This window comes from Sander vitreus, chromosome 23 (assembly GCF_031162955.1).
Source record: "Sander vitreus isolate 19-12246 chromosome 23, sanVit1, whole genome shotgun sequence".
In the NCBI taxonomy this organism is placed as follows: domain Eukaryota; kingdom Metazoa; phylum Chordata; class Actinopteri; order Perciformes; family Percidae; genus Sander; species Sander vitreus.
The window spans coordinates 9,647,598-9,673,381 of record NC_135877.1 but is presented as its reverse complement, the minus strand read 5'-3'; the positions used below and the strand labels follow the sequence as shown (position 1 = coordinate 9,673,381).

The 25,784-nt window shown below is 36.9% G+C and overlaps 2 protein-coding genes across 3 annotated transcripts; one reads left to right on the top strand and one right to left on the bottom strand.

Moving 5' to 3' along the window:
- Positions 1-2,881: 2,881 nt before the first annotated feature.
- tnnt2e (troponin T2e, cardiac) lies at positions 2,882-14,592 on the top strand. The gene is made up of 11 exons (XM_078242699.1): positions 2,882-2,931; positions 3,652-3,669; positions 5,195-5,216; positions 5,318-5,378; positions 5,592-5,708; positions 6,781-6,858; positions 7,536-7,649; positions 7,826-7,938; positions 8,146-8,236; positions 8,892-8,932; positions 14,434-14,592. The coding sequence occupies exons 2-11, from the start codon at positions 3,660-3,662 to the stop codon at positions 14,471-14,473; spliced, it is 687 nt and encodes a 228-aa protein (XP_078098825.1). The 5' UTR covers positions 2,882-2,931; positions 3,652-3,659; the 3' UTR covers positions 14,474-14,592.
- A 103-nt stretch (positions 14,593-14,695) lies between these two features.
- Positions 14,696-25,771, bottom strand: LOC144512120 (dynamin-1-like protein). 2 transcript variants are annotated; one of them, XM_078242697.1, is made up of 19 exons: positions 25,559-25,771; positions 25,008-25,149; positions 24,390-24,436; positions 24,235-24,306; positions 22,921-23,007; positions 22,402-22,564; positions 22,082-22,202; positions 21,490-21,621; positions 21,081-21,287; positions 20,747-20,867; positions 20,388-20,543; positions 20,178-20,267; positions 19,947-20,039; positions 19,241-19,294; positions 18,843-18,923; positions 17,361-17,492; positions 17,166-17,275; positions 15,580-15,739; positions 14,696-15,487 (listed from the first exon to the last, which is right to left on the bottom strand). In XM_078242697.1, exons 1-19 carry the CDS (start codon positions 25,658-25,660, stop codon positions 15,431-15,433), a joined length of 2,127 nt encoding a protein of 708 aa, XP_078098823.1. In that variant the 5' UTR covers positions 25,661-25,771; the 3' UTR covers positions 14,696-15,430. The 2 variants fall into 2 exon arrangements, with proteins under 2 accessions (XP_078098823.1, XP_078098824.1); XM_078242698.1 differs by lacking the exon at positions 18,843-18,923.
- Positions 25,772-25,784: the final 13 nt, after the last annotated feature.

The window sequence follows — 25,784 nt, the reverse complement described above, 5'->3', positions numbered from 1 at the left end:
CATGGCCTTTTAGAGAGATACGGGTTTTGAAACTACAATCAGATCAAATCGTTTTGCTTTTGAAAGTATAATAAGCTTTGACAACATGAATATCATATAAAATCACACTTGTTTTGATGGACATTTCTCGCAGCGTACCACTTCAAAGCCCTCTAAGCACCTGGAAAATTGTTTGAGTGTACATATCTGAGCCAATATGATATGCGTAGCTTCAGATGTCCATGAAGGACTCGTGCTGGTAGTTTCAGTGCTGTTCAGACTCCAGTCGGCTGCCTGCAGCCTTGATCATTGCCAAGAGGAAATGGCTGAGGATTTAGGCCTGGAGCTGTTTAAAGCCCTGCGCCTCTGCTTTCGGTGCCCATGGTGGAATCATTTCAAATTCTACAATTGCTCCAATCTCTCAGCATGTAGCCATGGTTTCTTTTCTACTTTTTTTGTAGTAGGTTTTGGTTTAGTTGTTTGTACAAATGACAAAAGCATTGAAAGGAGTAGAAAAGAAGAGCGATACAAACCATCTGTCCGAAAGAAATCTCAAGGGCTTGTAAAAGCGCTAAGAGTTGATAAGACAAAGACGAAAATATCAAGACAACACAAATCAGAGCAAGAAAAACATATATAACCAGCCCTTATTATATTGAGCCCAAGAGAATTAAGCCGTGTGTGTGTGTGTGTGTGTCAGTTCGACAGCTGCATTAAAACTCCTTTATTATCTCAAAACAAGGAAATCCATTTAAAACGCATCTTATCGTCTGTGTGGTGAACCAAAATGGTAATTCATGATGTGTTGATACGTTGTCTGCTTTCCTCTTTGAGGCAGGTAATTGGAATCTGAGATGTCTCAAGAAGAAGAAGTAGTCAAGGAGATGTGAGTACCTTTTATTATATTTTAGTAGCATCTTTTAAGTTAAATCAACAGACAGACCTGAGGTGATTTCGATTGATCCAGAAGTTCACATCTTCACTTCTTCTTTTTTTTCAGTGAGGAAGGCAAGTAAGGGTTTGAGAGCCTTCACTGTGTTTTTGAACGCCAAATGTCACTTTTAAGCTTCTGTTGCTTGACGTAGCTGACCTTATTATGTCTGCACAGAGGAAGAAAACCAGCAAGAGGAAGGTAAAGGCTCCTGCATGGCTTCATGTGTGTATCGTCATGTGTGTGTTTCCGGTGTGTCTGCCCGGTCCTGTCAGTGATAGTCTGTTTTCTTTTTCTTATTGGTACAATATAATAAGAGTAAACCAATCGGCATGTACAGACATTAAGACAGGACAGTGAAGGTGTGGGAGGCTAAGTTTATCGAGTTAACTGTAAGATATGTTGTGGTGGTGTACGTGAAGTGAGGTTTGGTTGGGTAAGTGTGTACCCAGGGTCAGGACTACAAGGAGTTAAGAAGTGGTGACCAAACAAAGTTGGTTTCTGTGGTTAGATTTTTGATGGAGTGGGACAGGTTTTGTGTGTGTGTGTGTGTGTGTGTGTGAGAACACTTTATTTGCCACTGTTCTGTCCAATTATCTCCATTCAATTTTTAGCACTGCAATGTTTGATTCATATATATATATATATATAATTCTGTACTGACAAAAGTTGCATGAAAGGTTTTCTAAAGTGGCTGCCAAGTCAACATTTGACTCATTCTGATCAAATTGTATATATGATTAGAATACATGTATTGCGTTTCATTTTTTTTTTTTTTTTTTCATATTATAATGCATGCCAGTATTTGGTCAAAAGCATTGTGATATTCCAGAAAAAAACCTATATTGAGCATCAGGGTTGAAAAGTGACAATTCACTTAAATTAGATTGAGTATTTCCATTTGAATGTTTATACTTTTACTTCACTACATTTCAGAGGGAAATATATCTACAGTATATTTGACAGCTTTAGTTTCTAACAATGCAATGTTAAAGGAAGATGAGAAGACATGAAAGTGGTATCCATCTTCTCATCTAACTCTTGACAAGAGAATAAGTGAATTTCCCAAAATGCCAAACTATTCCTTTTAAAGATGACAGAGTCACATTGGTTCTTTGTCCGAGTTGCTAGCAGCTCCACAAAAGAGAGATTTCCTGCACTAAACCATACAACCTTCTTTTATTATTGTTAAACATTAATATTGTACATATTGTTTGTTTATATTGTTTGTTTTTTTCATTTATTGTGCCCAGTTGTATTTTCCACAGAAAGCAAATATTACAGTCCAAAAAATCAATACAAATTTCAATTTGTGTAGCAGACCTTTTGTTTTGTTTTCCATTAATCATCTCCCAACCCTTCAGATATATCGTGGGGCATTTAGCTGATAATACTTCTGGACTTTAATTAAGTAGGATTTTGACTTTTACTACTGATGTACAGTATTGGTACTTTTGCTTAAGTAAAGGATCAGAGTACTTCTTACACCACTGATTAGCAGTGGTGATAAAACACGATTGAAATGACAAAGGAAACCGAAATTATGTTTGTTCCTGTTATGTGTTTAGATTTTTGCTTTGATTTCTGACACGTTACAAACGGCTCTCAGGCTCTGGCTGTGAACCAAGATCGCTTTAGCTTTGGTCAGAATGTCAGCAATCAGCATTGGTTTCAGTTCATCCCAAGAGATAATATCACAGTGCTCAGAGTTTGACCAAATCCCAGCCTCAAGCTGTTTACCTCAGGCTCATTGATCCACTAATTGATCTTGTTCACTCAGTCATGGAGATGCTGAAAGAAGGTTTGTGACTTATTTTTGTCCATAAATATATATTTTTTTCTTTACTTTCACACTTTTGGCATGACATTGTAGTGTACTGTGTGTGTGGTACCGTGTCTTCTTTATTCATGTCATGTGTTTTGCCCAACGATAACAAAATCTGCCTTCAATCATTCTTGTTATATAGATATGGATGTCAAAGTTGAGGTTGAAGTGGAAAAACCTGCACCTGAAGTAGAAGGTAATTCTCCTCTTTAAATATTATGCGCCATTATAATTCCATCCCTGTTTTTCCAGAGCATAATGTATTTACATAGAAAAAAAGCTAAGATTGAATGTTTCACTTGATATTATAATAGTTGTTTGTGTAGTAATCAGTACTGCTCATAGCATGGCTTGTGCCATCATAAATATTACATATATACATATTTTATATCAACACACCGACTCTGTATAAACTCCTTTGCCTTCCACCTGCACATTGCAGTAGAATTTGTTTTCACCTCATTTACTTCTGCACTATTAATTTACATATTTCAATATTAGCTTTTTTTTTCACTATTCACTATGTTCAGCAGCCAATGAGCCACTTGCTGAGTTAGTATTTGATGAATTCATTCCAAAATGAATTTGTAAAAATTGTGACATCTACTCAGACAAAAAAATAGTTTGTGTTCAAGTAAAACTGAGCACTGATTATTGTTGAGATCATAGCTGTTTTCATGCATTTACTGACAGAATATTGACATTTTAGAGTTTTAACATCTGAAACATTTCAGTTAATGATGTGCAAATTGAGACATCTCATTTTTTATCAAATCATATGTACTGCGCATGTCTTGCTTATTTTCTGAGTGCAAAAAAAAGGTTATCATATAAATGTTTCAGCATTTCCCCGCACAATTGTTGTTTGACAATGTGACACATCTAATTATATTTTCATTACTTCACTCCACCTTAGAACCTCCAATGACAGAAGGTAAATACCTTTTTCTACTTGTATGTTCTATTCTAATATAATATATACAATATCCATTTTTCAATGGCTTAAGTGTTCGGTGGTCCAGCGCCAACAACTATATTGTATACGAAGATGGGTCAAGCCAATTTTGTTTTAAACTAAGACATCTCTTATGTTCTTTGACTTCAGTGTATTTTTGCTGAATCATTAGGTAACTCATTGTGACTAAGCCATGTCATGAACATTTACTGATTAGCTATTCTCCATTTCTTGCATTGATTACGATCACTGCCACTAATCAACTGCCTGGTCACCTTACTTTGACAAAGAGCCTGCAGAAGAAGGTGAAGCAAAGTCTCTCTGTTTAAACTTGCATGCATGGTGTGACTAAATAACACTATATCATTCTGGTTTGTGCATCCCAGCATGTAAACAGCCATTTAGCTGGGGCAAGAAGACCTTAGTTCTGAGATATATGTGGGAAATAGTAATAGTAACTTTCAATCCTTTTCAATTCCCTGTTATGGATGAATTCAAATGTGTAATATTTTCCTTTACGCCTCAATATTTATTCTGATAACACACTTTTGCAAAAGATATGCCTCCATTGTCTGAAAGTAAAGCTAAGCTTTCATGGCTTGAACCCCTCGATTACTTGCAACAACCCAGTATGACGAGGCATACAGAAACTGTTTTGACTTTCTATTTCTCCTTCAGACAGGCAAGAAAGTTTTTCATGTCAAAATATATAAAGTACACATCTTACCTGAGTGATATAGTATTTCCAAAAATAAATTAAACATATCTCTGCCAGCTGATGCACTAACATGTCCGGATGTCTGGATAACAGCACTGTACAGTATATACATTTTTTTGTAACAATAGGGATTATTGACTTAGTGGTATGAACAGAATTTAGCAAGATTTCTTGTTCTAGTACTTTTGTTTGTTGAGTGTGTGTTGAATGCGTGATCACTGTCATTTTATGTACTGAAGATCAAACTGTTTGACATATCAGTTGTGAATTTTAAACTACAAATGATTGATCCTGTTAAGATTCATATTTTAGTCTGAAAAACTAAACACATAAAACAAATAACTTATTATTAGGGCTGGGCGATATGGAGAAAATCAAATATCACAATATTTTTGACCAAATACCTCGATATCGATACCGCAACGATATTGTAGTGTTGACTATTGGTGCTTTCACAAAATATTTAAACAATGAGATTTGTGATAAATAATCATCAGTAATGTGGATATAATGAGTACGTGGGTAAAGACAAATAATAGAACAGTTACAACAGTCTGGTAAGTTCAGAAAATGACATCACTTTACTGTAATGCAGCCTTTTAAACCAGGATAATACAACACTTATGCCATATTACGATATCCAAAATCTAAGATGCTATCTAGTCTCATATCACGATATCAATATAATATCGATATATTGCCCAGCTCTACTTATTATTATAACTTCTTATAACTTAAAAATATAAACGAGTTTGATTGTAACTGATTATCCTTTCTTTATTATAGATGACTCCAAACCCAAACCAAAGTAAGTATTTTGTCATGTAATTTTTAATCTGTATACATCAACCACCTAGTGGTTAACTGGTCATTTAAAGTTCTTATTCTAAACCAGATATGTTATTTTAGGGCATTTGTTCCAGCTATAGCTGTGCCGAAGATACCCGATGGGGAAAAAGTCGACTTTGATGTAAGTGATTGATTCGAAATATAAACACAATTACTTGTAATAATTTGTCTGTGGAGGTGTTTGCGTTTTGTCTGTACGCTGGATGTTTGAGATTGTCGAGAATCTAGACGTGCGCAACAGTAGTTCAGGGTCAATATTGTGCTGACTGAAAATGCAGCCACTGAAGGTCCTCACAAGTATGTTAATACAAACAATGTGTGTCTTTAACTGCAGGACATCCACAGGAAGCGTCAGGAGAAGGATCTGACCGAGCTGACGTCTCTGATCGAGGCCCACTTCATTCAGAGGAAGAAGGACGAGGAGGAGCTCATTGCTCTCGTTAACAGGATCGTAAGTCTTTCAGGAAAGCGTACCAGATCAGGAGTGTTACACCACCCAGTAAACAATTTGTGTGTGTGTGTGTGTGTGTGTGTGTGAGAGAATGTTAACACTTTATTTGCCACTGTTCTGTCTAATTATCTCCATTCAATTTTTAGCACTGCAATGTTTGATTCATATATATATATATATATATATATATATATATATATATATATATATATATATAAAATTCTGTACTGACAAAAGTTGCATGAAAGGTTTTCTAAAGTGGCTGCCAAGTCAACATTTGACTCATTCTGATCAAATTGTATATATGATTAGAATACACATATTGCGTTTCATTTTTTTTTCTCCATATTATAATGCATGCCAGTATTTGGTCAAAAGCATTGTGATATTCCAGAAAAAAACCTATATTGAGCATCAGGGTTGAAAAGTGACAATTCACTTAAATTAGAGTGAGTATTTCCATTTGAATGTTTATACTTTTACTTCACTACATTTCAGAGGGAAATATATCTACAGTATATTTGACAGCTTTAGTTTCTAACAATGCAATGTTAAAGGAAGATGAGAAGACATGAAAGTGGTATCCATCTTCTCATCTAACTCTTGACAAGAGAATAAGTGAATTTCCCAAAATGCCAAACTATTCCTTTTAAAGATGACAGAGTCACATTGGTTCTTTTTCCGAGTTGCTAGCAGCTCCACAAAAGAGAGATTTCCTGCACTAAACCATACAACCTTCTTTTATTATTGTTAAACATTAATATTGTACATATTGTTTATTTATATTGTTTGTTTTTTACATTTATTGTGCCCAGTTGTATTTTGCACAGAAAGCAAATATTACAGTCCAAAAAATCAATACAAATTTCAATTTGTGTAGCAGACCTTTTGTTTTGTTTTCCATTAATCATCTCCCAACCCTTCAGATATATCGTGGGGCATTTAGCTGATAATACTTCTGGACTTTAATTAAGTAGGATTTTGACTTTTACTACTGATGTACAATATTGGTACTTTTACTTAAGTAAAGGATCAGAGTACTTCTCGTGTGTGTGTGTGCGTGTGCGTGCAGGAGAAGCGTCGCACTGAGAGGGCTGAACAGCTGAGGATCCGTTCTGAGCAGGAGAAGGAGAGGCAGGCTCGTGTTGTTGTGAGTCTGCTCATCACATCTGTTTCAGGACATGACCCCACATATAATAATTAAAGAATTTCCTGTGACAAATAATTGACTGACTCTATAGTTTCACCTTGCTTCCTTAATGCAATTAAGATGTCAGGCATGTGTGTATCCTGCTGTGGAATCTTCCCTGAAGAATATAAATTCTTAAACAACAGCGAGCCAATACTCTTTCCTTTGTCTTTTCTCTATCTTTGCCAGTTCTGCTTTGACATATATAAATACTGGCCCATGGTGCTTTACAGTATGAGTGTACTTGGTGCAGTTTACTGATGTAATATTGCACAATTGCCAGCTCAGATGACATAGATTTTGATCCGCTTGAAGTCTTAGCCTTTGTGGGACTAATTTCTTCATGTCATCTGTGGCAAATAATTCAGCATGCTTTTCTTTAAAGCTGCTATAATCAACATTTTTATAATAACAATGGATCAAATGATGTAATTTGAGTGGAGTCGCTCATAGTAATGTACCTACGTACAGAGAATTATCAACCAACTCTGCATCTCCCATCAGCTCTACTGATCTTAATAGCACATTTTAGCTCATTGTTTAGTTTACCTTCAACTTTAGCGTCACTATTTTGGTTTATTGTCACGTGTGTATGTGTATCTTCCTCCTGTAACCATCATGTGCAATCTGTACAACAGGAAGAAAAGGAGAGGAAGGAGCTGGAGGAGGCACGTAAGAAGCAGGATGATGACGCCAAGAAGAAGAAGGCTCTGACAAACATCACTCAGCAGTATGGTGGTGTCCAACAGAGGGTCAGTCATCACACACTGATACACAGGAAAACTGTGTTTCTCAGAGTTAATGACATGTAAACAACCATCGCTGTGATAAATGACAGAAGACAAAGACTGTTATAATAGGACAGACTTTTTGGCCTCTGATATTTTCTTTCTTGTATTCTTTCAACACTTACACTTGGATTATTCAGCAAGAAGGAAAGAAGGGAGCGAAGAAGCAGACGGAGAGAGAGAAGAAAAAGAAGATCCTGGCTGACAGAAGGAAGCCTCTCAACATCGACCATCTCACTGAGGACAAAGTGAAGTAAGGATATTATGTTTTTACTAGCAGTCGCTGTTCACAGTGCTGTAGACAGGCTTATATCCACATCTACGGCCTGATGCAGGAGATTTGTTTGTTGATAAACTCCCATCTACTTACCATTCTCTGTATAATTTTTTGAGTTTTACAGTTTTTTTTATGGCCTTTTAGTTTTCTGTTTCTGAAATACTCCTGGTTTTTGCTCTAAAGGGAGAAGTCCAATGAGTTGTGGCAGTGGCTGATGACGTTGGAGGCTGAGAAGTTTGACCTGACTGAGAAACTGAAGAGACAGAAATATGACGTAAGTACTTTGCCTCAATGTACTTACATTATTACCTCAATGAAATCAATCTGGTTAAAAAAAAAAAAAAAGTAACGACATTTATAAAGAATTACTTTGACATTTTGCGAACTAAGCTTATTTGCTTTTTTTTTATGAGAGTCGGGTGCAAAGCAGTAAAAACTGGAAACAGGGAAACAGCTAGCTTGGCTCTGTCCAACAAAATATAACATGTTAACTACTAACTAGTGAGCTTTTAAAGGTGCTGGTTGGCAGATTTGATTACTTTTGTTTATAGCTAGGCTAGCTGTTTCCCCCCCCATTTCCTGTAAGCTAAACTAATGGGCTGCTGGCACCATCTACATATTTTACACACTGACATGAGAGGGGTATAACTCTTCTTTTCAAATTCTAGGTTGTAATTATGTGTTTATTAAAAAAAATCCTATGACGTGGCTCTAAAGCCACAGACTACAATATATTTACTACTTAACCTAATTTTATATACTATGTTAATTTAGAGCATGGGATAAAATGATAATGACAAACACTGCAAATTGATGGTACATAGCCTAGAGCCCTGAAAAAGGCACAGAATATGAAAGCTGAACAGGTATGTATTATGCAAGGCTGTCCAGAGGGTGCCTATCTAAAATGAATGTGGCTTGACTTCCAGATCAATGTACTCCAGTCCCGAATCAATGAGCAGCAAAAGTTGTGAGTAACTGTTAATGAGGAGTGTGAACCTCTTGGTTGTTGTGTATTTTTGCTGTCAGTGTGTTGAAGGGCCTAAAACTGATCCTCGGACATTGCAGCAGGAACAAAGCTGGGCGACTACAACATTAACAGAAGGTGAAACTAGTAGTGTGTATGTGTGTGTGTGTGTGTGTGTGTGTATATATATGTGTGTGTATGTGTGTGTATATATATATATATACACATACACACACACACACACACACACACACACACACACTATACTATGGCTTTTGTATTGTATCACTTTTTTCGACACACTGTACTGTGCCTTTTTTCGACATACTATGGCTTTTTTATCACTTTCTTTCGACATACTATACTAAACCTTTTTAGCACTTTTTCGACATACTATAATGTGACTTTTTAGCACTTTTTTGGATGTACTATACTATGGCTTTTGTATCACTTTTTTTCGACGTACTATACTGTGACTTTTTTCGATGTACTATACTATGGCTTTTGTATCACTTTTTTTCGACGTACTATACTGTGACTTTTTTCGATGTACTATACTATGGCTTTTTTATCACTTTTTTTGACATACTATACTATGGCTGTTTTTGACATACTATACTATGACTTTTTATCCCTTTTTACGACATACTATACTATGGCTTTTTTATTATTTTATTCGACATACTATACTATGGCTTTTTTATCACTTTATTCGACATACTATACTATGGCTTTTTTATTATTTTATTCGACATACTATACTATGGCTTTTTTATCACTTTATTCAACATAATATACTATGGCTTTTTTATCACTTTATTCGACATACTATACTATGGCTTTTTTTATAACTTTATTCGACATACTATACTATGGATTTTTTTATAACTTTATTCGACATACTATACTATGGCTTTTTTATCACTTTATTCGACATACTATACTATGGCTTTTTTATCACTTTTTTTGACATAATATACTATGGCTGTTTTCAACATTCTATACTATGGCTCTTTTATCACTTTTTTCCGACCTTCTATACTATGGCTTTTTTATTATTTTATTGAACATACTATACTATGGCTTTTTTATCACTTTATTCAACATACTATACTATGGCTTTTTTCAACATACTATACTACGACTTTTTATCACTTTATTCAACATACTATACTATGGCTTTTTTTTGACATACTATGGCTTTATATCACACTTTTTAGACCTACTATACTATGGCTTTTTTATTATTCTATTGAACATACTATAGCTTTATATCACACTTTTTAGACCTACTATACTATGGCTTTTTTATTATTTTATTCGACATACTATACTATGGCTTTTTTATCACTTTATTCAACATACTATACTATGGCTTTTTTATCACTTTATTCAACATACTATACTATGGCTTTTTTATTATTTTATTTGACATACTATACTATGGCTTTTTTATTATTTTATTTGACATAATATACTATGGCTGTTTTCAACATTCTATACTATGGCTCTTTTATCACTTTTTTTCGACCTACTATACTATGGCTTTTTTATTATTTTATTGAACATACTATACTATGGCTTTTTTATCACTTTTTTCAACATACTATAATATGGCTTTTTTATCACTTTATTCAACATACTATACTATGGCTTTTTTCAACATACTATACTACGACTTTTTATCACTTTATTCGACATACTATACTATGGCTTTTTTATCACTTTATTCAACATACTATACTATGGCTTTTTTTTGACATACTATACTAAGGCTTTATATCACACTTTTTAGACCTACTATACTATGGCTTTTTTATCACTTTTTTCCGACCTACTATACTATGGCTTTATATCACACTTATTTTATTCGAAAAACTATACTATGGCTTTTTTATTATTTTATTCGACATACTATACTATGGCTTTTTTATTTTATTCAACATACTATACTATGGCTTTTTTATTTTATTCGACATACTATACTATGGCTTTTTTTATTACTTTTATTTCGACATACTATACTATGGCTTTTTTTATCACTTTTATTTGACATACTATACTATGGCTGTTTTTGACATACTATACTATGGCTTTTTTATCACTTTTTAGACCTACTATACTATGGCTTTTTTATCACTTTTTTGACCTTCTATACTATGGCTTTTTTATCACTTTATTGACATACTATACTATGGCTTTTTTATCACTTTTTTCCGACCTTCTATACTATGGCTTTATATCACACTTTTTAGACCTACTATACTATGGCTTTTTTATTATTTTATTCGACATACTATACTATGGCTTTTTTATCACTTTATTCGACATACTATACTATGGCTTTTTTATTATTTTATTCGACATACTATACTATGGCTTTTTTATTTTTTTATTCGACATACTATACTATAGCTTTTTTATCACTTTATTCGACATACTATACTATGGCTTTTTTTGACATACTATACTAAGGCTTTATATCACACTTTTTAGACCTACTATACTATGGCTTTTTTATTATTTTATTGACATACTATACTAAGGCTTTATATCACACTTTTTAGACCTACTATACTATGGCTTTTTAATCACTTTTTTCAACATACTATACTATGGCTTTTTAATCACTTTTTTCAACATACTGTACTATGGCTTTTTTATCACTTTATTTGACATACTATACTATGGCTTTTTATTATTTTATTCGAAAAACTATACTATGGCTTTTTTATTATTTTATTCGACATACTATACTATGGCTTTTTTATTATTTTATTCAACATACTATACTATGGCTTTTTTATTATTTTATTTGACATACTATACTTTTATCACTTTATTCAACATACTATACTATGGCTTTTTTATCACTTTTTCGACATACTATACTATGGCTTTTTTATCACTATTTTTTTTGACATACTATACTTTTATCACTTTATTCAACATACTATACTATGGCTTTTTTATCACTTTTTCGACATACTATACTATGGCTTTTTTTTTACATACTATACTATGGCTTTATATCACACTTTTTAGACCTACTATACTATGGCTTTTTTATCACTTTTTTTGACATACTATACTATGGCTTTTCTTTGACATACTATACTATGGCTTTTTTATCACTATTCGACCTACTATACTATGGCTTTTTTATCACTTTTTAGACCTACTATACTATGGCTTTTTTATCACTTTTTTTGACATACTATACTATGGCTTTTTTATCACTTTTTTTGACATACTATACTATGACTGTTTATCCCTTTTTACGACATACTATACTATGACTTTTTATCACTTTATTCGACATACTATACTATGGCTTTTTTATCACTTTATTCAACATACTATACTATGGCTTTTTTATTATTTTATTGAACATACTATACTATGGCTTTTTTATCACTATTCAACATACTATACTATGGCTTTTTTATCACTTTATTCAACATACTATACTATGGCTTTTTTATCACTTTATTCGACATACTATACTATGGCTTTTTTATCACTTTTTTCAACATACTATACTATGGCTTTTTTTTTTGACATACTATACTATGGCTTTATATCACACTTTTTAGACCTACTATACTATGGCTTTTTTATTATTTTATTCGACATACTATACTATGGCTTTTTCATCACTTTTTTCAACATACTATACTATGGCTTTTTCATCACTTTATTCGACATACTATACTATGGCTTTTTTATCACTTTATTCAACATACTATACTATAACTTTTTTTATCACTTTTTTTGACATAATATACTATGGCTGTTTTCAACATACTATACTATGGCTTTTTTATCAGTTTTTTTCGACATAATATACTATGGCTTGATTTGACATACTATACTATGGCTTTTTTATCAGTTTTTTTGACATCCTATATTATGGCATTTTTATCACTTTTTTCGACATAATATACTATGGCTTGATTCGACATACTATACTATGGCTTTTTTATTATTTCATTCGACATACTATACTATGGCTTTTTTCAACATACTATACTATGACTTTTTATCACTTTATTCAACATACTATACTATGGCTGTTTTCGACATACTATACTAAGGCTTTATATCACACTTTTTAGACCTCCTATACTATGGCTTTTTTTAATCACTTTTTTCAACATACTATACTATGGCTTTTCTTACCAACTATACTATGACCTTTGTATGAAGTAATTAAATCATGACATTAGATTTTATTCAACTTAATTGTCAGTGCACAACAAAATGCAGTTCAACATATAACAAGAAGTTTAAAAAGCTGTAAAGTGCAAAGTTATATTCAGAATACACTGTATGAGCATTATAAACAGTATTATGTTTATACATACATGCTAATAGTTTTACAGTATGAACACAGTAAGCAGTTCAGCTATAAGTATAGAATATATAGTCAGAGTGTAATTACAGGTCATACTAACAGACTAAATTCAGAATAAAGGTGACAGCTGAGGGGAAGAAGCTGTTCCTCAGCCTGCTGGTCCTGGAATGAAGAGTCCTGTAGCATCTCACTGTTTTCACCACCCTCTGCATTGCTTTCCGGTCCAGTTGCCATGTCATACCATGGTGCAAAATATCATAAAAAATGCAATAGTATGTCATAAAAGTCATAGCATGGCACATCGAATATAGTCGCTAAAAGCCATAGCATAGTATGTTGAAAAAAGTGGTAAGTAAACATAGTATAGTATGTCAAAAACAGTCGTAAAAAGTCATAGTGTAGTATGTCGAAAAAAGCCATAGTATATTACATTACATGTATGTCGAAAAAGTGATAACAAAGCCATAGTATAGTATGTCGAAAAAAGTCATGGTATAGTATGTTGAAAAATGTAATAAAAAAGCCGTAGTATGGGGCGACCTCTAGCTCACCCAGTAGAGGGTGCACCCCATGTAGGCTGAGTCTTTGGCAGCGGCTCGGGTTTGAATGTTTAGACAAATGTACATACCATGGAAAAGATCAACTGGATATGTAAGGCATGCACACAGTATGATTTTTAGTTTTTTTTTGCCTACAACTGTTACATTTTTAAATGTAAACCGATCTGAACCAACCCACCTTGTGAAAAAGTCTTAAAGTTACGTCAACATTTTAAGGCAAAAAGCAAGACAGCTGTTTTAAATCAGCTGGTTAAAGTTCACACTCTGCTTGTCAAATCAAATATGTGGTAGGTTAAACTGAATGTATCAGATGTTATGGCCTAAGGTAAAAAAGAGAATAAAGGTAAGGCTGCTGCTTAGGACACAATCTGCCAGCTGTGTACTTTGCCCTTTTCTAATAGCATGATGCTTTGGTGTTTGTCCTCTCCGTTTCAGTTTAATGAATATTACTATTTTATACAAAGAAAAGGGTTTTGTAAAAAGATTTTTTTTTTTTTTTGTTAAACCATGTCAAACTGGGATAATCAGATTTGAAATGTAGGTATGCAGAAATTAAGTATTTAATTACTGATTGTCTCATTCCACAGCGCCAAAGGAAGAGGCAAGGCCAAGGGCAGGGTGAGATAAATGTAAACATCAGCAAGCGTTCTCCAAGGAAGCATCTGAAAATGAGCAGCAGTATTTACTTCCATGACATTGTGCCCTTAAACAATAAAAAATAAAAGAAATCTTGCTTTTAAGCTCAACAGTGCCTGTTTGCATGGTTCAAGTTAAAAACTAGTGGATATGTTTCTCTTAATTTCTACCAATCCCCTCAGTTTAAAAGCAAATAAATCCAGGTCATTCAACTGGCATTAATACCGCCATTTATTCTTCTGGGAACCATACACTAAGAACCACAGTGCACCATCAATTTCACATGTAGGCAGCGATATGTATATAATAGTACGACTTACTGCAGCGATCTGAAACTTATTCACACAATTACACGCTGCAGCAATCTGAAACTTATTCACACAATTACACAAGTATTCTGATAGCAATATAGTGTCAGGATGAAGGACTTTCTACACAGTACAGTGTGGTGACAACAGTGCAAAAAAATAAAGTTGGAGTATGTACACAGGCAAGAAGACTAACATTTGTTGCAACTAGTGTATGTGAATTCTAATCCCTGCTGTGTTGTTACACTATGTCTGTGGTTCCAGACACATCACAGCTACTCCTAACTAGAGTCCAAACATGTATGTAATGATTTGTGGAGCTGCCAAAATAAATTCAACTTTCATACTGGTTAACAACGAAAAGTACGTTGCCTTTGGCTGCACAAAATCTTATTTTTAACATTAGCTAAAAGAAGTGCATTTTCATGTATTCCAGACAACACCACATATTTTAAATAAACAATTACCTACATTTCTTTCAGGTGAGCCAATATACCTACTTTGAGCAGGGATCAGGACAGTGCATTTCCATGGTTACAAATCTAAACTTATTGTTCAGACATGATGAGTGCATAAAGCGTCAGTCCTTTCAGCATGATGAGGAGATAGCGGATCCGGTTCAGCTCCCTTTGTTGACTTTTCACCACATATGTGTTTCCCTGATCTCAGCGATCACCTGGCTAGCTTTTTGCAACGCCTGTGGAAAAAATAAAGAAACAATGAAATGGCTGATAAAGGAACCTCAATTCATCATGGATAGCTAGACACCACAAGGTGGAAGTCTGTTACCTGTAGCATGTCTGCGGCCTCCTTGCGCCGCTGGGCCATGTCCTCTGATTCAGTCAGCAGATCGTTGAGGAGGCCAGATTTATACAGCTGGCCAACAAGCTCGCTCTGGAGGCTGTCCTTCACATGGTTGACCAGGAAGTGCATCACTGCCTTTGGCACACTGCGAGGGAGAGAGGAAACAGAGCAAACAGATGGTTGAGAACAAGAAGGCAAGATGGCCTGGTGAGGTCCCCCAGATGGAGGGGGTCAAGTTTGACCCACCAGGCGATCGTGCCCGTCGAAGTACGAGCTATTAGTTAAATACAATACATTCATCCCTATTGGGCTCTAGAGGGCCCTACACTCCAACAATGTGGCAAAAAAATCAAATGTGGTATTTTATATTTCTTATTGTAAATAAATCCATTAAAATCTCAACAACAATGTGGTTGTCTCTCAATACTTTCTGACTTCCCTATCCTGTCTATGGCTCCAAGCCCCAAGCATCTTGGTTCCTACTGACATTCAACTTTACAAACAGTTTTTAAATGGTTTATTCTTTTAAAAAGGCTCAGTAATTTCCCACAACAGCTGGGCCCTACACTTTATGGCAAATGTTACTCAAACAGGAGTAAATACTGCATTTAACCAACCATACTGTCTATGGTTCCAACCAAGTTTGGCTGTTTTATAATTATCGCGAGAATAGCCTGCAGGCGTTGGGAACGGTTCTTTTCAACGTGTACATTTCAACACTAGCGTTCTCTGGTGCACCTTTTCTTGTTTTGATAGCCAAGCCTACCAAGCAAACCGTGATAATTATAACACAATACGCTCGGCGAGAGAGGCTCCAGCTGAAATCTACCAGCAGACACTGACCCAGCTAAGTCTCGCCAGACATGACAACAACGTATCGGCGTGGTACAGCATGCAAAACGCAAACACAACTGCCTACTAATACATCACATGGAGGTTTTTAAATAAGATGCTAACTGTAATTGTGTCTAATTTATAATAAAGAAACTTGGGTTTATCAAATGATGACACATGTCACAGGTGTTTTTCCTCTTCTTTTGCAGGTAATCAATCAAGACACTATATTACTGTAGCTAGACCACACTGTCACCTGGTGGTCGGAAGTGGTATTACAAACGCCAGTGGCGATCATTTAGCCAGGTTTCCGCGTTTTTTCCTTCTTTGAATCTTGCATCAGAAAAAAACATTGGCGTGTTAATTTAATTTCGTTCTTGGACACTAATGGAGCTCTAGGGTACATATGAATAAACTACATCAGTCTTGGCTACACAGTTAGTAAATTCATTGTTGGTCTTTTCTTTTTTAAGAATTTTTTGGGCTTTTCCGCCTTTAATTTTTGACAGGACAGCTAGGTGAGAAGATAGATATAGAGAGGTGGAAGACATGCAGGAAATTGTCACAGGTCAGATTCGAACCCTGGACCTCTGCGTCGAGGCATAAACCTCTCAGTATATGTGCACCTGCTCTACCACTGAGCCAACCTGGCCACCATTGTTGGTCTTTTCATGGGATTAGTTGACAATACAAAATATAGAAAATCACAGACTTTAAAGAGGAGCTAGCTGGCTTACCTGTCCTGGATATTCTTGCGAACGATGAGGAAGTAAGACTTGATGAGGCGCTCGATGACCTCACAGTCCCGCTGCTCACGTGACGACAGCTTCCTGGCAACCGGCACGGGCTTAAGGGGAAAAGGCGGATGTTTTTCACTGAAAAGTACTGTTATCTTCATAATGGGGCACGCTGATAGGCTTATGTTTAGTTACCACATCAAGCAGATTGACAACTCCTTTAAGGGGGCTTCCAGGTCCGGAGCCGGGGGCTTCCTCTCCTTTCTTCAGCATCCCCCTCCAGTTCCCTGTGCCGTCCTGCTCACCCTGGGGTCCTGTTGCTGGAGCCTGAGGAGCCAGGAACACGAAAAATGAAGATCAACAGTCATCACACCTCACAGGCCACCAAATGATTAGAACAGCACCCTTCTGTTGTCATTAGAATTCACAGGGAGAGGATGGTTAAGGAATAGAGCGTAATAACCTTGACCAGTTCAAATGAAATAGTGGAAACACAGGCATGTACACAAAAATGAATTATAGGAAATTGAAAGTAAATAAATATTACAAATCAAGCATAGTGCAGCCACTGACAGAATTAAATGTCTTTGTTTCGGAGCGGAAATTGGAAATACCCCTCCACTGCTCAGAGAAAGGAAGTTAACTCAACTATTAATGCAACAGTTAAAGAACATGATAGGCAATGCAGTAAAACAAAAAAGAAGTCTACGGCCATGCTACGGCTTTGTAACATCGTATTTCACAATGGTGCTTTGAACTAAATGCTAACATCAGCATGCTTACATTCTCATAATGACAATGCTAACATGCAAGTGTAAAGCAGGTACAATAAGCTAACATTTGCCAATTAGCATTGAACACAAAGTACAGCAGAGGCTGACGGGAATGTGAGTGTCAGTATTACAGATATTTGGTCATAAACTAAAGAATTGGACAAAGTAAAATGTTTCACCTGATAATGGCAGTAGATGAAAAGTTAAGGGGTTTAAAGGTCTTACAATTCATCTTGAGGGGAACATGCATGGCTGTACCAAAATAGTATGGCAATCAATCCAACTGTTGTTGAGACATTTCACAAAAAAACACAAATGTCAACTTCATGGTGGCACAAGAGGAAAAGTCAAGGATCACCAAAGCAAGTAGGTTTTGTCCTACTTGCTTTGGTGATCCTTGAATTTTCCTATCGGACCATGACCAAAATTTCATGGCAATCCATTCAATAGTTGTTGAAATATTTCAGTCTGGACCAAAGTGGTGGACTGACCAACTGATCGACATTGTCATCCCTAAAAAAAAAAAAAACATTGTCCTAAAATATGCACTTACAGGCTTGGGTAGATGATGCACAGTGGTAGAACTTCCACTATCACATAACTACTATAAACTCAGTACAAAAAGCAGGGCAACTAAAGTGTTAAGAGGTTGGAGAAGGAGACAGAGAGGTAGAGGAAGGCATTTTCTGGGAGACAGGTGAACCAACTTTGGGGACACAGACTCTGCAGGAAACACAACGGTTGTTAGTGCACACAGGCTGAGGGAGAGCAAAACAAGAGCATGGCATCAGCAGACAAAGATCAGAGTGCATGCCAGCAGCCCATGCTCATCCATCCATCCATCCATCCATCAATCAATCCATCCCAGCCCCTTACAGAGCCAGCGAGCTGCGTAAGTGCCCACCTTGGCACCATCCATGTCTGCTCCAGACGCAGAAGGCTCGCCAGAAACCACAGTTGGGCCAGCCGGGCCTTTGCCAACAGACTAGCAGAAATATGAGAGCAGGAATGGAGAGAGAGAAAAAAAAAAACTGAGGAGAAATGTGGAGAGACAGAGGAAAGGAGGTTGGCAATCGCCAGTCATTTGAGGGGAGGAGAGTAGACTTTCTAGGGAGATGAGGGATACAATTCCTCGATGGAAACTATCCGAGGCATTCGGTTCACAGATCTTCATCCTGTAGTGCTATGAGTGATTAACAATGCACAAGTCCAATTTATGCTCGGGACGCTGAAGACTGCCACCAAATATTAGAACACATGATCTACTGTGTTTATATTTTAAAATAAGGTTGTTTCTTCTACCTTATCCCTGGGCACGGCAGCGGGCAGCTCCCTCATCCTGTTTCTCCTTTGCTCCTACAAACACACACGAACACGTGTTAGTACAAATGATTGTTTTGTCAAAATGACAAAAACTTCAACACATCCAAGGAAAGTATGTTAGATAATTCACTTAAAAAGCTCATACTGAAAGAAGTTAACCTCCTTCTTAAAGAAGACTAACAGACTTATGGCATAACATTTCTTGACATTCCTATGGAAGCAAATAAGTGCCATAATAATTTAAATCTTATAAGAAGCTGAATACCTATTTGTGGTTTAAAGAATTCCAAAAGGCAAATTCAAGAGTCCAATATTTGAAAAGCTGTATGTTTAAGTTGGTTAAATTCAACTGATTTGTGATCTAAAAGTTCAACTAGAATACAGTTTTTATTTTAAATATATTTGACCCTTGTTCTATTTAAATTTGTGAACCACAAAAACTTAAAATCAGGTTTTTATAATTGTAAAAGTTGAAATTATTACTTTAAATTGGTTAAATTAAACAATTAGGTAGTTCAATATTTCAGCTTCTGTTTGCTTCTGTAAATTCCGATTTAATACTTTTTAGATACCTAAAAATATTAATATATAATCTCCGGCCAACAATATCAGGTTCACGCCCTTTCTTTCTTTATTCTGACAGAAAAATGTATGTATGTGAGAGTATTTTGTTACGAGTACAGACCTCTATATTATTATTCATGACCCCACAGGCATCTGCAAAGTCAGGATGTTTGGTGTTGATGTAGGCCAGCTCTATTGCAACCAAGTTATGGACCTATAACAAGAAGAGACAACATCTTCAATTATCAAGCAAGTGTTCTGATTCAGCTTCTTATTCTTAGTAAACAACCTCAAAGATAATGACTGCATGCTGTGAAAGCACAAAGGCAAACCGAGATGAATGCGATGGTACCATCTCATTGGTGATAGGCAGTCTCTTCCTCAGGAGGCAAGTGACTACTTCCACAATGGCCTCATGCAGCTTGGGAAATCTCTGCAGCTCCTGCAGGACAAAACATTATCAATATGAATGCATGTGTGTGTGTGTGTGTGTGTGTCTGTCTGTGTGTGTGTGTGTGAGGAAAAGATCAATACCTGCGAAGATGTGAGCAGAGCTGATTACCTGTGTGCTGTAGTTGCTGCAGTGCTGGATGATCCTCTGCATCTCCTCGTGGACCAGCTCCACGCAACGCAAACTGGGCTCCTCCAGGCGTTTCACCTGCTTCTTCACCAACAGCTCGAAGGAAATCTCGGGCACAAACAGGGACGGACGTGGGCCCTGACGTAAGGGGAGGAGGGAGCTGCAGGTTAGCAATTATTACCCAGAGCAACTTGCGTGAAGGGAGAAACAAAAGCAACAGAAAAGACTGTATGTTACAAATTAAAGTTGCTTTGCCATAGCTCACTGAACTAAACGATGACCGGATAAACTTCAGTGCCCCTGATGATGTCACATTCATGGGATAATGCAGCAGCACTCACTGTTGCGTTCCTTATGGCTGTTAGGATGTCTATGGTGCTGAGTCCTCCCAAAGGATCCACAGACTCCAATGTTCTGCCAAAAGTCTCATGGAATATGTAACAAATTCGGGCTCCACCGCACCTGAAAAACAGCAGCGGGGGTATATTAGCTGTGATGTGAACCCCGAGGCCTACTCTCCTCTCAGCTCTTCCTTCAAAGACACTGTGCGTGCCTCAACTCATAAGTTGTATCATTGTAAATGATGAAACCAATGCAGTTGTTTTGCTCATTTTCACTGCGCTGGATCAACAGCGTCACCCTGTGGCTGAGCGGAGGAGAGGCGCCGGTACTCACAGCTCTGCCGTCTCGATGTATTTGGCTGTGCCCTCTATGGTGTTGCAGTATTCCGTGGCGAACTTGGTGATGAGCTGGAGCAAGGTGGCACTTTGGTCTTCCACAGGTTCGCCATAGCTGCTGAGCAGGGACTGATACTGGGCTGCCAGGACGTTGATCCGTGTCTTCAGCTCAGGGAGGCAGTCTCGGATGTGATGCATCAGTAACCTGCCATTATGGAAGTAAAGGGCAGAGGGTTCAGTTGTCTGCATGAAAGACTGTCTCTGATGGCTGTTATTAATAACTGCTTCTGGCTGATGCTGACATAACTTAAATGTTTCCTGGTAAAATGTTACGTCCATACCTATACTATATGTGTGTTGCATCTTATTCTCACAGTTTTTAAGGTAGTATTTATAATCACGTTTACCTGTTAAGGGTTCTGGCCAGGTATTTGGTTCCGTTTCTGTTGGCGAGAGAGGGATACTTCTTCTGCAGGAAAGCATGTTCGTCACGAATGGCATCGGCCACAGACTTTTTATTGTTGATGTCCAGCTGGCTCCTAAACATTTAAATACAATACACCAAAAATGAGTCCTGGGCAATAAAGGGTATTTAAAATACATTTGAGGACATATGGACTTTTATCTTTCAATATATCATATCTTCTGCTGCCTAATGTAGTATTGCATGATTGTAGGACATGTGTATGTATTATGTATGAATTGATTGTATCTGTTTTTGTACATAAAATAGTTCATTAAACTGAAATGAATAATAATGGATTTCGAGCAGGTATGAATTTTTTATAATGCTAAAACATCCCACAATGTATTCCTTTTACACACTAATCACAAACAATAGATTTGATATTGAAATTGATATGCCAGCATTAATATGTATTAAAGTACACTCATCTCTATTGAGCCTCTCATCTCTATCTCATCTCTATCACTCATCTCAATTATGAGTGATGGATCATTTCATAGTATATTCAGTACGGTAAATATAGCTCTCCAGACCTGTTGACTACTCCGATGAGGCCCAGTTTGACAGGGATGACTCTGCCCATCAGTACGTCCATAGCATCAGTGCCGGCGTCCATCAGGTCCAGCTTGGTCACCACAGCCAGTGTCCTCCTGCCTTTCCAGTCACATTCATTCACAAAGATCATTATCACAAATACAGTTTTTATTAATATTAGTCATCATTTTACCATTTACTGTTTTTGTCACAATCAATGGTGAAAAGTCAGCCAATAAAAGGTTGATTCACACTAAAAGCAATTTGATTATGATTATGGTTTTTCGGTAATGTCTTGCTTTTTTTTTGTTTTTCTTACCGTCGGGGTCGACCTCCCGGGCCACCTTGAGGGCCTCTGAGGTGGCCATGTCTGTGTTAGCCGCAGTGACAGCCAGGATGATGCAGTTGGGGTTGGAGATGTGCTTCAGGATTAGATCTTTTATCTGAACCTCGATGTCATTAGGCTGATCACCCACGGGCACCTGGAGGGGACAATACCAATTAAAAGAAAGACACAGTACATCTCAATTTGATTCATTACAAACCACTTTAACACATGTGGGAGGGGGTGAGACTAATGATGGCAGAATCAAAGCCTGCATACACTTGGGCTTTGACAGCACTTGGTTTAGAAGTATCAAGAAAGAGTTACAAATTCCCTGCAGTCTACAAATATTGAATGCACAAAAGCATCGACCAGTGACAAGGCCTATCTGGTATATCATGTTTTTTGGGGCGTTTTAGTGGGGTTTTTTTAGGTGTTGTATAGCAAATGTCCCCAGGGTTACGAGATGATCAAAGTCTTGTCTTAGGGAGTAGGAAGTACAGCATGTGTCACCTTAGTAATTCCCGGCAGATCCACCAGCGTGAGGTTGACAACGTGAGGAGAAAATATCTTCAGATGAATGGGATCATCGCTGATCCCCTGCAGAGGGACAAGAAAAAAATAGACGTGTACTGTGTATTTACCAGCTCAGCACTGTTTCACAGACATGTAAAAAATATGTTTCTAAAAAAGCCGTTTGGCAGAGTACAATCTGATGATATTATTAGCATTTCTTTTTATTATTATAGGTAATATCCCTCATGTTGCTTTTTTTGACACTGCTAATAGCCTCTGTTTGTGCCTCGTGTATTAGCGTTACATAGCACAGAGCTGAGCATCCATGTATTTGGAGATGGACATGTAAATAACCTTTTTAAGTTTTACAAAGCTAGATGAGAGCAAGTCTTTCTTACATTTGCCCTCCTTTCAGCTTTCTAGAAGCATCTCCAAACCCTTCCGGCCCCAGTAGCCCTGAGCTACATGCAAAAAAATGTTGCTATAATTATTAATAATTAAAATGTTCCACTGTGGGCTCAAATTTGATAAACATACTGTATAAGCTCTGCTGTGAAACACAGTTTTCTTAGCTCATGGCTATATCCCTATATATAAGTCAAGTGTATGTTTTAGTCTATATCCACAACGTTCCACTTCTGGGATTATTCAGGTGCCGCCGGAAATTCCGCCAGATGTCTTTCATTTCGTACAATGTTTGTTACCTTCCGCTTTCTTTGTGTTGGAATTTTAAACTGCGGTAGAATTCTGAGGACTATAGTTAACTGCTCCTCAGATCTCTGCAGGGTAAATCCAGACAGCTAGCTAGACTATCTGTCCAATCTGAGTTTTCTCTCGCACGACTAAAACTACTTTTGAACATGTTCCACCAAAACAAGTTCCTTCCCAAGGCTATTTTGCAGAGGCGTCGTTGCTCCGTGTGACGCTTAGCACCACCCAAGACGATTGTGATTGGTTTAAAGAAATGCCAATAAACCAGAGCATGTTTTTCTCTCATCCCAGAATGCTGTGTGGTCTCACCAGACCCAGAGGAGGAGGAGGGTCTGGCAATGCGAGACTATGTATGCTTTCATCTCATTGCGCCTGAATTATTTTAATTCTCTGTACATATTATGTGTTAGTCACGGGACTTCACTTAACATATCTTAATGAGTTTATAAGCAAACTGAATTTACTAGTATACACGTTTTATGAGGATAATATGCATTATAGATTTGTTTCCCATCAACAGCAATGCCTGTGCCCAAACATTTTGAGTTCCTCATTTAACAGTATAGATGTAAACCCCTCCATCTTCCATCCATTTCTCACCTTATTATTGCCTGATATTCGTGCCGTTTCATTTTCAATTTCTTGCCTGATTTCTTCAAAATCTGTGAAGATCTGCAAAAAGAAAAAAGAAATAACATAAAGACAAGCAAGGGTCAAGCGTATTAATTAAATATTTGGTATCCTGAAGTACATACCTGATTTTTTGTGTGCAGAAACTTGCCCCACTCGTCACCTTCTCTGCCTGTGACACATAATAAAAACAGTGTGGGTTACAGTTATAGCATAGCATTCTCGAAAAAAGGAAGAAAAAAAAACAGGTGTTAACTATTACAACCTCAAAGACAACTACTAAGGCTAAGAAATACAAGGCTAACATAAGGAATGACACCTGACCACAGTTACAGAGGTGGCTTTGAGGAGGAGGGAGCAGAACTAAATTATAAGAGGCTAATCTAGGTTATTGAATGTGAAGACACCTGTACAATGCACCTTTGTGAAGGCAGTGCTTTTTCACTCCCTAGCATCTGAAAATAATTAGAAACACAGTGACAGAGACAGAAATGTAAACCTGGTGCTTGTACACTGAACACCAGCAATTTATAGGCTATTATCAAGCTGCACACAAAAAACAATAGACCTGTTCCCTACATGTGTGTTTATTAGCATAAAGGACTTGAAATGTATGATGATTTATAGCAAGAATCCAGACAGCATATAAAATAATTGAGGCAAAATCCAAAGACAACAGTGGACTAATCAGTGGGTTCCTTGGTCTGAAACACTGCTGAGATTAGAGATATTTTGGTGTTTACCACTGTCATCATTTTTTCTTGCATCTCCAGGATCTACATGGACCAGTTGGAGGATGAGAGGTCGCCTGGTTACGATACCAGTCCCACGGGGAAGCAGGTCCCTCCCCACCAGGCTTTCCAGCACTGAGCTCTTACCACTGCTCTGGAGACACAAAACACAGACAGACACGAGTTAGATGAGGGATGAACCAAAGACTACATCTACTTTCTGGTTTAACACGACACCAGGTCCAGCAATGGCCTGGTTTTGGCTAACAGTGGTTAGTGTGAGTATGAGGCTCTTAAAATAGCACTGAAGACGATCAAAATAGATTTCACTGCAGACTTTGCAAATGAGATTTTGCAGCAGTCCATCTCAAAGTGGGCTTTTAGCAGATATGCCTGCGTCTCTGTGTAGTCTCAGCACATTTTGGTATCTGAACATTTATTTATATTAGATATTTATTCTAATGTTATCGGTAACTGTGCATGCATTATGGTAAAGCACGGTTATCTAGCTAGCATGACAGCCGCTGTATCACAGAAGTGCACACACAGTCAGAGCATTTTACCTGAGTCCCCACCACTGCTATCTGCGGCAGGTGTATGATATCCGCTCCCACTGTGTTGAATACATCTTGGAGCTTGTTTATTACGGGGATAAGAGCCTCCATGCTCGCGGTTTATGAATCAAAGTATTAATAAAACTAGATATTTTCGATGGAGCCAAAGTCATTCAATGTCCCACTGACACCACCATTGCAACAACACCCATTGGATGGACGATACGTTGTATAC